Source organism: Aptenodytes patagonicus, chromosome 1 (genome assembly GCF_965638725.1).
Source record: "Aptenodytes patagonicus chromosome 1, bAptPat1.pri.cur, whole genome shotgun sequence".
Classification (NCBI taxonomy): Eukaryota; Metazoa; Chordata; class Aves; order Sphenisciformes; family Spheniscidae; genus Aptenodytes; species Aptenodytes patagonicus.
The window spans coordinates 198,869,702-198,885,011 of record NC_134949.1 but is presented as its reverse complement, the minus strand read 5'-3'; the positions used below and the strand labels follow the sequence as shown (position 1 = coordinate 198,885,011).

General features: G+C 38.3%; 1 protein-coding gene across 1 annotated transcript in view; it reads left to right on the top strand.

The window, feature by feature from the left end:
- Nucleotides 1–15,310, top strand: part of FREM2 (FRAS1 related extracellular matrix 2) — a 142,902-nt gene that overhangs the window by 92,897 nt on the left and 34,695 nt on the right. Inside the window, exons 7-11 of the mRNA XM_076364204.1 lie at nt 9,504–9,653; nt 11,587–11,796; nt 12,064–12,261; nt 14,259–14,423; nt 14,501–14,683. Of these exons, the coding sequence (XP_076220319.1) occupies nt 9,504–9,653; nt 11,587–11,796; nt 12,064–12,261; nt 14,259–14,423; nt 14,501–14,683 (906 nt within the window). The remainder of the gene's footprint in view (nt 1–9,503; nt 9,654–11,586; nt 11,797–12,063; nt 12,262–14,258; nt 14,424–14,500; nt 14,684–15,310) is intronic.

Sequence of the window (15,310 nt, the reverse complement as noted above, 5' to 3'; positions counted from 1 at the left end):
GCCATTTTGCTCATCAGTCTCTGAAGACCCAAAAGATACTGAACAACAGAGTAACCAGTGTACCCCATTGGGCTTTAATGACATTGATTCTCCTTTTGAATGTGTAAATCCTCAAAGGATTAACTCAGTTATCTCACATTACCATCTGTCAGGCAACTCTTTTCTCTTCCCTGCCACACGAATGGGGTCAGAAGTCCAAAAGAGAGAATACAAGAACTTTTAACATACAGCAGAGCATATTTTCTATCATTAGAGCTCTGCTTTTGTGATCTGATAAGTCTGGCTGTTGCTCTATTTTCACTTCTGTTCTGTCTTCTCTGCTAAGTCCCATCCTCAACATTAGCTCCTGTAAAGGGAGTGTGGAAGATCTCTTGCATATTTTTCTTCTCAGACTTCAGTGGGCTAAATGTATTCTCATTGTACATGGGCAGAAAAGCCTGTAAGAAATTGTTTCTGCCAGTTAAGCAAATTCAACATAACTAGCACTGCGACTGAACAGTAAAAGTGCAAAAATCTAAAGTCAGAATTGGGGCAGTGTCTTTCTTAGCCTCTCTTGTGACATGGTCAAGATGTCACCAATCCAGAAAAATCTGTGCATACATATAGGCAGAAGAACAGATTTAATAACTATCCACAAGAATGGAGAGAATCATAATTTTCTTTAAAAAATGTGGTACAAGCTGTGCCAGAAATTATATACAAATACCAACAGCCACCTGTAAACCAAAGAATTTTACATTTCTTGGTTATGCTATTCCTCTTCTATGCACCATTTGTAGTAATGATAGTTATAATAATAGTGCCTCCCTTCTTCATTCATTCTTCAATGAAACCAAACACATTTGCTGCTTTGATAAGATTCAGATTTGTAATCCATTTGGTTAAAATGAATTTAACAGCCTCACCTCTGTGCCTGGTAAGATCATGGAACAAATCCTTCTGGAAGATATGTAGAAACATACAGAAGACAGGGAAGTGATTAGAGGCAGCCAACATGGCTTCACCAAGGGCAAATAGTGCCTCGCTAATCTAGTGGCCTTCTATGATGGAGTGACTGCATCAGTGGACAAAGGGAAGTGCTACAGATGTCATCTACCTAGACTTCTTCAAGGCCTTTGATACAGTCCCCCCCAACATTCTTACCTCTAAATTGGAGAGATATGGGTTTGATGGATGGACCATTAGATGGATAAGAAATTAGCTGGATGGCCGCATCCAAATAGTTACACTCAGTGTTTCAATGTCCAAACAGAAACCACTGAGTGGTGTTCCTCAAGGGTCCATACTGGGACCAATGCTATTTAATATCTTCATCAATGACGTAGTGGCATTTAGTGCACCCTCAGCAGGTTTGCAGATGACACCAAGCTGAGTGGTACAGTTGATAGGCTTGAGGGAAGGAATGCCATCCAGAGGGACCTTGTCAGGCTTGAGGAGTGGGCCCATGCGAACCTCATGAAGTTCAACAAGGCCAAGTGCAAGGTCCTACACCTGAGTTGGGGCAATCCTCAATATCAGTACAGACTGGGGGATAAATGGTATCCCCCCCCTGCACAGAAGGACTTGGGGGTACTGGTCGAGGAAATGCTGGACGTGAGCCGGCAATGTGCGCTTCACAGCCCAGAAAGCCAACCGTATCCTGGGCTGAATAAAAAGAAGCGTGGCCAGCAGGTCGAGGGATGGGATTCTCCCCCTCTTCTCCGCTCTTGTGACACCCCACCTGGAGTACTGCTTTCAGCTCTGGGGTCCTCAGCACAAGAAAGACATGGATCTGTTAGAGTGGGTCCAGAGGAGGGCCACAAAAATGGTCAGAGGGCTGGAACACCTCTCCTGTGAAGAAAGGCTGAGAGAGTGGGGTTATTCAGCCTGGAGAAGAGAAGGCTCTGGGGAGACCTTATTGCATCCTTTCAATACATAAAGGGGGCTTATAAGAAAGATGGAGAGAGACTTTTTACCAGGGCCTGTAGTGGCAGGACAAGGGGCGATGGCTTTAAACTGAAAGAGTGTAGATTTAGATTAGACATAAGGAAGCAATTTTTTAGGATGAGGGTGGTGAGACACTGGAACGGGGTGCCCAGAGAAGTTGTGGATGCCCCATCATTGCTCGTGTTCAAGGCCAGGTTGGATGGGGCTTTGAGCAACCTGGTCTAGTGGAGGGTGTCCCTGACGATGCCTGGGGGGTTGGAACTAGATGGTCTTTAAAGGTCCCTTCTGACCCAAACTATTCTGTGATTCTATGAAAAATTAATCTCAGAAAATGCACAATTTGGATTTATTTTGACCTTTAGAATATTGTTATATCCTTTTTCTCAAAGTCTAATGGCTTTCATAGCATAAGGAGCTCACCCATTTTCAGCAAGCTTTTACTTTTATGAAGGTCCAGGATTTCTGTCTTTGCTATTGAATCTCCACAATTTCCTCGCCATCTTCCTATCAGCTCTCATCACTAAACAACAAAATGCCTGTTCATCATTCAAAAGCCTTACTAGTACTACTTGCCAACCAGTGGAAACCTCAGCTGATGAGAAAACATAATTGTCATCACTATGACTTTGGGCTTTAAAATCTTAGAGATCAGGGTCATGATTTAAATGGATGGTGTTACAAGGTATTATAAATAAAACATTCATAGAATGAGCTATTGTGATTTTGTGGTCATGTTTCTTGCTATGAGAGTGTAGGTGTAAGAAACACACTTTGGAAGAGAAAAATTGAAAATATTCTTCTCAGAAAACCTCTGTTTTTGCAAATACACTTATTACACAGGCCGTTTCTACAGACTGATTTTTCTGCAAGGCCCAGTAGTAAACTAATTACTCAATTAAAATGTGAAAAACATATTTAGAAATGGCTACATGCTATGTCTTTATGTAGCCTGATTTCTAAAATGCTGCTCAGCTTCTCCTACCATTTCTGTTTGTAGGAGTCCTCATTTGTTATCTCGTGTGAATCACTGACTGTGAGCTCCTTCATGCTTGGCCTCCTTGTGAGGTACCTTGTGTGTGGTATATTTAAATACTACTGCCAAGCCTTCCCATTTATCTGCCTGCCTCTGTTTCATCAGTTTGTTGAGAATTTGTTACTGATGCCATTTCCTGGGCCTCTTACATAAGAATAATCTCATTCTTTTGAAAAATAGAACATGTAGAAGATTCTGAGTTCGTTTCATGCTCTGTGGGAGGTCTAGCCAGTAGGAAGAAGGTATGTGAAAGTCAGATGGTTGCTGCAGGCAACACCATCATGTTTGGGTGTGTCCCCAAATTCCAAAGGGTTTGTTTCTTCAGCTATTAGTCTTTATATTTTTATTTACATTGGTAAATGAGGCAATTATCTGGATTATGGAATAGTTTGGGCCAGTGATTGGAGCTTGATGTACTTGTAGCAGGAAAAATCTTTTGGCCCTGTCCTCAGACTCTGAACATAGGAAAAGCTCCTCTGACACCTGTGATAGTTCCAGTGATATCAAGGTCTGTAGGTTATATCCTGAGGGTGCGTGCAAGGATCATAACAATACTACTTCTACTGATAAATATTTTCACGTATATGTTAGTTCACATATATATGAATTTGGTATTTTGGAAAGGTAATGTTTCTCAGCAAACCAACAAAAGTAAATGAATTGCTTCCAAGTGAAGATCACTTGTAATAGTCAACCTTACACATTAGCCTTTCTCCTGAAATGCCAGTTATGGCTGGGAGACAACTTAAGACTATTCATTACCATCTTGTCTGTAATAGTTAACTAATTGTTGAAAAATTCATCTTCAGTTTAAAGGCACACATCTTGAACAAATTGAGCTACAGCATGGCTTCATACACTCAGATGTCTTTACTCTCCATGGTTCAGGCATACTCTGTAGCTCATCTAGTAATACTGAACCATTATGAATTGCAACCTGACATTAAGCAAAATCAGAATTAGCTCAGTTCTTCAGGCTGCAAAGTACACTGCAGGCTGTCCTTGCAGCAGGGATGGGACTGACAAGAAGGAAAGAGTAGGTGATCAGAGACGGAGTATCACTGTAGCAATCTTACTGCCCTCCTCAGTCTTGCAGCTAGGGCTGTAGTCTACTTCCTTTACTGTGCTACTTTGCTCACATTTGAGTTTTACTTATTCACGTAGCAGAGAGGTTAGATGTGGATTCCAGGCCTGCTAGGCAGGTGCTGCTTGTGATGGTACTGTGTGTAGAGAAATTGAAGCATGGATGCAGTTTAACATAAAGGGTGAGTTAAAATGTAAAGGTCTATACTGAATTAGTATGTATCATAAATTAATTAAAAGTGATTCATATATAATGTTGTTCATAGCAGTTATTGATCTCGATTCACACTGTGTTACTCTGCTGAAATTATGGGGTTAAGCTGCGTAAAATGAGAGTAATTCAGTGATGAACCAGTCGAGTCAATGTATGGCATTGCCTTTGTAGATTAAAAAAAATTGTGTGTTTTTTTTTACAAAATAGAACTGAGTTTGGTAAAGGTTGCATTAATTTGAGTCTGTCCTTTTACCTGTTATAATGTTTGCGGTATCCTTTAAAAAATCATTGTAAGTTGCTAGACAGAAATGGGCTGTTGAGACAAATGGAAATGCAGACAATATTTGCTTGAGATAATGTGTGTGGCAATTTGGCTGCAACTAGTAATTTTGATTCTGAGGTGAATTTACTTTTTGATTGCAAAAGTTATGACAACAGTGCTAAGAAGATGAAAGCTGTTAAGATTACAACATACGAATTTGAAAAGTAATCTGTTTTGACCACATCAAATAAAAAGCTATTGGCATTTGCACAATAGGTACCTGCTCCAGAACTGAGCTCTGACTGTAATCTTGACCCCTGCTTCTACAGCATTCAGCAAAAATAAATGACTTGGCAAATTAAATTCATTGTACTAAATGCAAGCTCAGTTGCTTGCATAGCTTCAAGTATGTGTAAATAGCTGTAGAATGGTGCTACCTAGTTTCAGATGTTAAAGTCCACTTTCATAATATAATATAAACTTTTTGTAATGGACAGTTTTTCTGAGCTTTTCTTTTGCTCCCATTAACATGCATATATGAGAGAGATTACAGAAGTTGACCTTTACTGCTATTAGACAGTAAATGCCCATTCCTTCTCAAATTTAATGGAACTCTTGTTCTTAACTGGTCTATCTACAACTCACCCGCTTCATGTTCGGAAGGGTGGAGTCTCTTGTGTTATAGACTCAGCAGCTCAGTCATTTCATGCTAGCTGTGATACTGAAATGCAAGTAAGCATTGTGTAGGGATGTATACGTTGTCTGTATGAGCCAGATTCAGGTCCAGAGGAAATCTGGCCATGTTTGTCTGTCGTTATGTCCAAGCTCATTAGCTGTGTCAACCATCAGGGCTCATTACTTTGGACTTAGCATTGCACTAACATGTCGGGACTGTAACAGAACAGGCTAGTAGGCTTACAAAGCACTGTTTTGCACCTTCTGCATTACCACAGCAGATTTCTGCTAGCTCTGGCAACTCATAATGTTCACGTCATAGCCTTATTTGTGCTGTGCATGGGAAGAAGAAAGGCAAAAGCTTTTAGGAATAAATGGTTTAACACCACTAGAAAAGATCAACCATGAGTTCAGTTCTAATGACTGCTTCTCCTGGTTCCAATATCTAAATATGTCAGAGTGGCAGGTCTGTTTTCTTCTATTATTTCTCTTCTCCTGAGAATATATACATATATATATATATATATATATGTATCTCTCACTGGAAGCATATATCACTGAAAAACACTTTAGTGTTAAGGCTTATCAAGGTGTCAGCACAGAAGAGTCTGTTCTTCTGTGTTTGTCCTAACTATCCTGCCTTACGTATTATTTGCACTGGCAGCCCAAACTGATTGTGGCACCTTGCCTATCTTACAACCAACCTACTTTTTTGCCATGTCCCTCTAAAGCAGATTGTAAGGATATAATTTTAAAAACAGAAGTCTCCTTGGAAATAAATATTTTCATGCTATCGCATTGATTTTCTGATATACGTTCAAAGATAGACCTATTTCTAACAGCATAAGTGTGTTTGTTTTCCTGCTTGATGACTGACTAGTGCTGTAGTTGATATACGCTTCTGACTGTATAAGTACAAAGGCAAGACAAAGATTTCATTTCTGTGCCAAGAAACCTGGGACTAAAGCTCCTAACCTTTCTCCTCTGATTATTGTAACTTCATGCCAGTGAAATCTGTGGGTCTGAACAAAAAATCTCTAAAAAACCTTCCTCTTATTTCTGTAAGAGGAACCATTAAATTTGCAGTGGTCTCTCTTCAGAGTGATTACTAGATTAAAGATCTGCTGTAAGTGAGCCCACAGTCATTGAGCAGAGTGTTTTCCAGACGTGACCTGAGAAAGACAATGCTTTCCCTGTTAGTAGCTTGGCTTTGCTACTTCCCCTGGGGAGCTACTAACACAGCTTACAGGAAATGAACTTACAAAACATGTGTAAGGATTTGTTTCCTAGGATGGGTAACCATGCAGAATGTGTCTTTCATTGAAGATACATGCCTCAAGAAGTGTGAAAAACTCACTCTGGAATACAAGGCAAGCTAACTGAGGGTTTAGGCATTTTTACATTTGGCTGTGACTACAGGAACAAACAGTGCGTGGTGAGGATTCTTCTTCAGCAGCAGTAAAGCAAGCATTAGGATAACACTACAAGAAACAAACAACATTTTCTTTTATATCTTCCATCTAGTTTAAGGCAGATCATCTAAGTTCCCTGTGTAGTCAGTGGGTAGAAGAGAATGCTTCCAGATCTCCTCAGATTTTTCTCACTGCAGTGAGTGAGCCATTCCACCTCTCCTTCTGTATGCTCATTATGCTGGGAAACCTCCTGGAATGGCCTCTTTGTCCTCGCAAACTGAGTGCAAGCAGGCTGTAAATGTGAGTACCTCTCACTTAAGTGCTTAAAATGAGGCGCAGCCAAGTCCAGATCTAATTCTGGAACTACTGGGACATCAATATAGAGAGAACAGGTTTATAAGAACGAAATTAGACTTGGGAAAGTGTGCTAAACTTTAAGAATACCTGTTTAAGAAATGACATGTATTAGATTTCATAATATTTTAACTGCCTTTATCTAACTGTTGGCATATTCATAAGCACTTGGTCTTAGTGGGCATTCTGTATTTTTAACCTCTAGAGGCTGGATGAGTCTTTGTCCATCTTGAAAATTTTAGAAGATCATTGTATGTCTCAAATGGCGCATTTCTTTGCAGATCTAATATCCAGTTCTGCAGTGTCCCTGTAAGTAGAACTCTCATCAAAGTTAATAGTAGTTATACAAAAAGGTCCAGAGAGTGTATCCTATTCACCTATTAAAAATGTTTCAGATAAGAGCTTCGCAGTCCCAAATATAAATGCAACTGCTGACAACCCAGTCCCTATAGGCAAATAATGCAAGATTGATGTGTGTCTGTCTGTGCACACAAACACACACACATTTAAATACACAAAATGTTGAATAAAAAAATTTAAGTTGGAACTGAAAGCCTTTTCATCTACCAAAATTAGACATTTTCCAAGTTTGTCTTTCATCCTGCAAAGGCTGATGACCTTGATAATGCGCAAGCAGGTCTATGAATCTGCGCTATTTTTCAGTAAATACATTCAGTTCCATCAGTTTGTTACAACCCTTTATTTTAGTTTTAGCAGATAAGCAGAGAGGCATTTGTTTCACTGATGTGGAATATTAAGGGGGTTTGTTTGTTTGCTTGTTTTTTAATAGTTTATTTTGTCAGTTGTGAAATACAGGAAAAATCTTGAAAGCAGAAGAGAAAATTCTTTTCTTCAAAACTTCCAATTTAACTCTTGAATGCAATTCCAAAATACTTATTAACTGCTACCTTCTCAGAAGAAGTTTTGGCTTAGTAATAACTAACTATATTACTTCTGGTTAGTTTTAACTAAATTCCTATTTTACATTGTTCAATTTTCTATAAAAATAAACAAGCAATCTATTACAGAGGAGATTGTTGCCATACACTGTGTAGCCAGTCAGGTTGTCCTCAAGTACTTCAGAAAAACATAAGTATTTTGTCTGTCTAGTTATCCTACAAGCCTCTCCAAAACCTTCAAAACACAATGTCTTCGCAATATTTGGCTTTATTGAGCTCAGTTGTAGTCCAAAGCAGGTTCTTCAATTCCAAACCACTGTAATAGAAGTCAGGTTTTGCAACGTACATATAGTCTTAAGAAAATTTGACTGAATCATGGAAAAGATGGGCCCAACTTCCACTTGCCATTAAAAAGGATTTATGTCTCCTCCTTTGGGTAAGTTGTACCTTTTCTGTATGCTAGGCATAACTCTGTGGAACCATAAACTTTTCCAGTCATTTCCTTTGAATTTTTTCTTTTTTTCTATGCTTGATGAAGGGGAAGTATTCATAGTGCCACTGATAGAGCACTGATTAATTGCTATGGTATTTGTCAACTTAATTGGAGTTGGCCATATGCTGTATGGTATTTTCAAGCACATTTGTGATATTGTAACCTCATGATTATAATAAATTCTCACTAGGCAACGTAAGAAAATTGTGATGAAATACAAAGAGAACTTGTGTAGGTCTTCACATTGCATCTCAACCGTTGGGGAAGGTAGGTATGATTTCTGCTGCACGATGGGAAAACTGAGGCACTGGCTGTGTGTGCTTACTCTTACATGTTTGAAACAGGAATGGAAGGGATAGAAAAGGGGAGCTGATATACATCCACGATGAAGCCAGGCTATGTTTTTAAGCCTGTTTGCTTTGTGAAATTGCTGTGGGTAGAAAAACTGGGAAAGGGAGGAAAAAATGAGGATAAACAATATGTCTGTTAAGTGGGATAACACTTAACCTCCTTTGCTTTTTGCTCTTCTTTCTTATAAACTATGGAACTTAAATATTAAGATAAAAGACTATTCACATTCCAGTTTACATGAAATAAGATTGATTTTGTTTTAAATGCTAGATGCAGGGGAACTAAAACTAAGTATTTGCCCCTTTAGTTAGCTGGAAAACATTTCCAAAAGCAGCTCCAGTTATATATCATGTTCCAGTCTGGTTTTAGAAACAGGAATCTGTAAGAACATTCAAGTTAAGGTTTCATTATTTATACTCACCTTTGTCTGTCTGCACCAAAGTGAAAAATGCAAGGAATTTTCTGGCTTGTGCACAGGACTCAGCTCAAATAAGTTTAATGAGATAACACATTTGGTTTTGCACACAGATTCATACCTGCTGACACACAAAGTTGAAAATGTAGGAGGCAAGAAAAAGAGCACAGTGCTGATATAACAATTGCTGTCCCAAAATAGGCAAACCAATACTTGAAAATAAGCCAAAAATACCTAGAAAAATTCTAAACCTTAAAAAAAAAGCTTTATTTCCTTTACTGAGAAGAGCTAAGTGTTCTCCATTGTCTAATGTGGATTTTACGGTCTCTTGTTACCTTCAACGTAAGGTAAAGAAACATTTATGGACATTATTCCTCTTTCACCAGAACCAGCATTCTACTTTGGAAATGATGAATACTATGTTGATGAGAGTGCTGGCTATATTGAGGTACATGTCTGGAGGACTGGAACTGATCTGTCTAAAGCTGCCTCTGTTACAGTGAGGTCTCGCAAATCTGAACCAATAACTGCAGAGGGTAAGTTATTGTTTTGCTCTAGTTTCATAATACATCTCAACAACAAATGCTGGTACATTTGGTCTTGATATAGATTCAACTACATAAGATGAAATTTCTATGTCTCTTGCTCTTAGCAGATCTTTCTTCTTAGAACAAGTTAAGTAGTTACGGAATTTCTCTCAAAGAAACAGGAGTAGGAGCAACTGTGGAGTACAGCACTAAGAGAAATGCTTTCAAATCCTCATATAAAACACTATCCCACAAAGGCAGTGGATTACTGCCTCAACAGCATACTCTGGGCACATAGTTATAATCACTGGCAGCATGCAGAATTTCCTCCTCTCATTTTTACTGTGGGCAATGAGAAATTACTATCTAGTATCCTGTTCAGCAAGAGGATTGCTACAGCTGTGTGGTTCAGTGATGCTTTGACAGAACCTTTGTCTGCAGAATCAAGTGTTAGTGTACTGTATTTTTTTTTTCACAAACCATAATGTTTAAAACTAAGACATTCGTATAGAGACAGCATAAAAATTATCTTCCTTAGATGCTTATCCTGAGTGTAACTGGACAGTAGAGTTTATCTTCTCAACTAATTTTCAGTGAGGCAAAATTGTGTAAAACTTTACTGTTACTTCAGGAATATCTAAACATCATATATATGTATCATACATAACATGATAAACATCATATTTCTCATGAAAAAGAAAATTATGACATCTGAAAAAAATATATGATTACTTCATTTCTAAACTTGCTTTATATGATCTGATGTCTTCATCTCATCCTGAATATTTATTTTATTTTATTTCAGGGTAGGGGGTGCGGAATATTTCCTTACAGCAAGAATCTTAATTCATTGTGCCAGGACCTCTAGGATTCAAAACTGGGAATGGCACAGCTCTTGGGGTCTCTAGTCTGTTGGTCGCAGCCTGAAAGCTCTGACATGGCTGGCTGCCTGTAAAGCCATGAACCTGATTCTTGGTCTTACACAGTGCAGCAATGGATCTGCTGCGCTGAGCTGCCAGTCCTGGCGTCCTGCCTTAGAGGCTTAGCTCTGGGGTAGAGCGGCAGGGACTCTAGGCAAGTGCCCATCTCATGATGGCCTTTAATCTTGCCAAATTTTGTCACATTCACAGAATTCCAAACCTTATTTCAGTTTCAGTGAAACTGTTTCCCCCAAAGTTTTGTTTCAACAGCTCTGCTGCTTATTCTCTCAAAAAATGAACGTTAAAACTCAGTCCTTCCCTGAAGTCCTAAATCCCTTTAATGCTTTAGTTCTGACATAGAGTGTCATGTTTTAGTCAGTGTCTTGTTTTGTTTGCTTTCTTCTCATTGGCTTGTTATGGATTGGCTTGCTTTGCTTAAAACAAAACAAAACATAAAAGCAAACCAAACCCAGATCACTCTGTCTTTAACATTAAGGTGCCAGACCTCACCTGACATGGCCTGAGCAGAATTTGATTCTTTTAGTTTCCCTTCATTACAGTCAGCTCACTGGCCTTTTCTCCTTCCCTTTTTACATAAGTCTCAAAACTTCCATCTTTGTTACAGAATAATATGAAATTTCTTTCCAAAAGACTTTGCTTCATCTCCAGAGTCTCTCTCAAAGCTTTTTGCTCACTTTCATTTCTCACTTAAAACAAACTTTATTAGTTTTAGTGGAATAACTGTTGGTTTACAACAGAACAGAATCAGCCCCATTTTGTGACTTGAATCGCTAAGCAAAAAGTAGCTTAATATCGACTTGTTTTATTGTATAGTCCAACTTAGATGGTCAAAAGATATTTTTGCTTTACATGACTCCCAGAATTTGGCAAATTTTAAAATTATATTTAAAGAAAAAATAGATTTACCTACAATTAACTACCTAATGATAGATATTTTTATTTTTCATTATATGTAATGCTATTTATTAATTTGATTTTTTTTATCTCTTTTCCATTGGTAGCTGGAGTAGATTATGTAGGCATCAGTCGTAATTTAGATTTTTCCCCTGGAGTCAATATGCAGACGTTTCATGTGGTAATTCTGGATGACCTTGGACAGCCAGTGTTAGAAGGAACTGAGAAGTTTGAGCTTGTGCTAAGGATGCCCATGAATGCTGCCCTTGGAGAACCCAGCAAGGCCACCATCTTCATTAACGACTCAGTGTCTGACTGTGAGTAGTAATTTTTTTTACCTTTTCACGTCTATGCAGGAGATGGATGACTGCAGTACAGAAATAGCACTTGTCCTTTTGAATCACACCAAAGCCAGTGAGTCTACCCGTTTCAGCTACAGACGATGTGTTAAGTCATTTGCTGTCTAACTGCTTATGTTATATATCTGGTGCAATGTAACATAACTAAATTTGAAATAGTGGAGGGAAGATATGATAACTTTTGCAATTATACTTCACACATGCTTTTTATGTTTTTCTGCCCAGTGCCTAAGATGCAGTTTAAAGAATCTGTATATGTAGGCAATGAAAATGATGGACAGATTTCTGCCATGATATATAGGAGTGGGGATATCCGATACACATCCACTGTGAGATGCTATACAAGGCAAGGTTCAGCTCAGGTAATGATGGACTTTGAAGAACGTCCTAATACTGACAGTTCCATCATCACATTCCTTCCTGGTAAGCTCTTGATCTTATTTTAGAAGCCTTTAGTCTACCATGTTTTGTTTTGCTTTGCTTTGTTTTATTTGTTTTGTTTTAATTGTGTCTTCTCATAAAGTAGTGCCAAAAAGACCACCCTGGAAAACCAAGCTTTTTTCCATACACAATGGGCAGAGTGCACTGAAATGATGTTGTCTCTCTTTGCTTCACTTCTGACCTAGAGGGATAATCAATAGGAACCAAAGGGACATATCTTCATATAGGTTCAGCCTGAGTGCCAGGATCTTTTTGATAGCAAAAGCAGGTTCAGCATAAGACAATAACAGAAGCACAGACCTGCTCTCAGAAAGGAAGCTTCAGAAGCTCTGCTCTTTGTTAAGCAGATTTCTGGTAAATACATTTGACTTGCACTGAAATGAGTAATAGATCTTTCAACAGGAATATAGCTCTCTAATTTCTGTTTGAATTTTTTTTTCTCACCAAGGCTTTCCTAAGGCAGTTCACCAATATCAGGTACTTAATAACTCACATCAGAGGTGAAATACAAATAAATCAGATGTTACTACCTTGAAAGAATATTGCCGGATTCCTTCTATTTGTGCAGAAGACAGTTTAGTCTTTTAGTCTTTTAAGTTTACACACGCATAATATTTTTTACAAGCCCTAAACAAGTTCTGTCATCAGCATGAAATCCTTGGTATGCCCTTATCACAGAAATGACGACCTTCATATTTCTGTAGACATTTATCATAGTTCTCTTGTAAAGTGAGTTGTTCAGTCTATCTTTATTTAGAGCTGGCCTCAGCTTTTCTTGCTGTTATGTACTCTATACCTTTGCCATTGCTTCTGTGCAACCAGGAAAGAGGGTCCAACTTGTTGGAATTAATGGATCTGGGCCCCCTAGGAAGTGCCTTTCCTCTTTTTTTGAATGTCGCTCTACCATTTCTCTGTGAAGACAAGCAGCAAAGAGGTCTGCTAGAATCATATCTTGTTTCCATAAGCTTCTTACGTGTGTTTAATATGAGGCAGTTTCAGTACAGTTTTCACATTTCCCATGTGACAATGAGCAGGATGAATATTTTGAATTCTTTTTCTCCTCCTAATGGACAATTTATTTTCTATAGGGGGAAAAAACGATCCTGGAAAATGAACACAGGTAGCATCCTGGTCTGGTTCTTCATCTTGAATAACTTTGATCATATTTGGTTGTATAATGATGAAAAAATACTGTAAATTGACCTCATCTCTCTCATATCCTGTGCTGTTCCTTTTGTCAGGGATGTAGGAGTCATTCTCATGATGATGAGCTCACTAAGTCAGACACTGGGAGCCAGACACTCTGCACACCACTCATAACTCTTGCTGCTCTTGTAGAAGGCCTAAGACAAGGCCTTTTTCCCACAGTCTCTGAACATCTAGTAAGTCTAGGCACATTGATTTGTGAGCGCTCAAATGGAGCATTTTGCAACTCCAAAGCATTTTTAAGGCAATATTCATTGTCACTTGGAATCAGTGGGAGTTTAAAAGACATTAAAATCAAATGGAATAATATAAGTGAAGGTCCACACAGTTGGAGAGTGTCCAATCGAAAGAGAGTTGAAATAAAAAACTCCAGGACAAAATTACCATTAGTATTAGTGAAAGTTTCTATTACTCTGCTTCTTTGTGCAACTATTTATTTTTTAAATGCACACTGTGGGAGAGGTCACTGAGAAGGAGTATTTTATTCTAAGATAAAACAAAAGGAACAATACATGTGAAGTGGTTGTACCAAATAGAAACTTGTCTTAGAGAAGTCCCAAAATGGGTGATTCCATTTTAATGAGTTTCCATAGAAAGGTAATGATTACTAATTCTGCTTTCACTATTGTCATTACTTACTAACTTACATAGTGTCAAGGTGGATGCCTTAGCCAGCAGAAGCAGCCTCTGGTTCCTTGAGCTTGGAGAGAAGTGCTGTAATAGAGCAAAGAACACTTAAGTTCTGCATGATATTACCTTCAGAATGATTGCAGGTGAAACTGAGAAGCCTTGCACACTGGTGCTTATGGATGATACTTTCCATGAAGAAGAGGAAGAACTACGTCTGGTTCTTGGCACTCCAAGAAGCGATTCTTCCTTTGGTGCTTCTGTTGGCGAACAAAATGAGACGCTGATAAAGATTCAGGATGATGCAGACAGTAAGAAATTATTTTGTTGTTATTGGCTTTTAGAAGCCCATTTGTATGCTCTAAAAACATTTTTCTTGTAATTACAGAGGCTATTATTAAGTTTGGTGAGACCAAATTTAGCGTGAGTGAACCAAAGGACACAAGGCAAGTAGCAGTTGTAAAAATCCCAGTGCTTCGTCTGGGAGACACTTCCAAGGTTTCTGTGGTGAGAGTTCATACAAAGGATGGATCTGCTACTTCTGGAGAAGACTATCACCCTATATCAGAAGGTAGGATCATTCAGATTATTATCACATCCTACTATTTGTTTTTATTCATGACTGTAACATAATGTTTGAAAAATGAAATAACTTTATGTATAGAATACTTTGCAACCACATCCATCAATACATTCTGCTATTAAAATTAAGTATGGACATGATCCCATGTGGTATGCAACAGCAAAATTGCTCTTGGAATACTAGATATCAGGGAAGGTATTTACAAAAGAATTGTGACTCCTTTGAAAACATCTGTAGCTCAAGTAACTATGGAAGAAATGTGTGACTGCCACCTTAGTAACATTTGCAACATGTAATACCATTACTCTGCAGAAGCATCTACTCATAGCATATGATTGTGTAGTTGTTTCTCAAGCAATTCATTAAGCTAATGGCTTTTGCTCTATGTAGGAATTAATGTCTATTAATCTGAGGAGAGAAGTTGTGCAACAGAATGAGAAATTTCTTAGCTGATAAACTTCTTTCCATTAATAGCCCACTCACATGGTTTAGTGAATGACTAATAAGAGTTTGCAGCGCTATGAATTTTTTTTCTTCTAAAGTTTATAATAATACATGATACTAATCTGTGTTTTAAGATTAATCATTCATTGCTGGAGTGTTTTCACAGTTTTG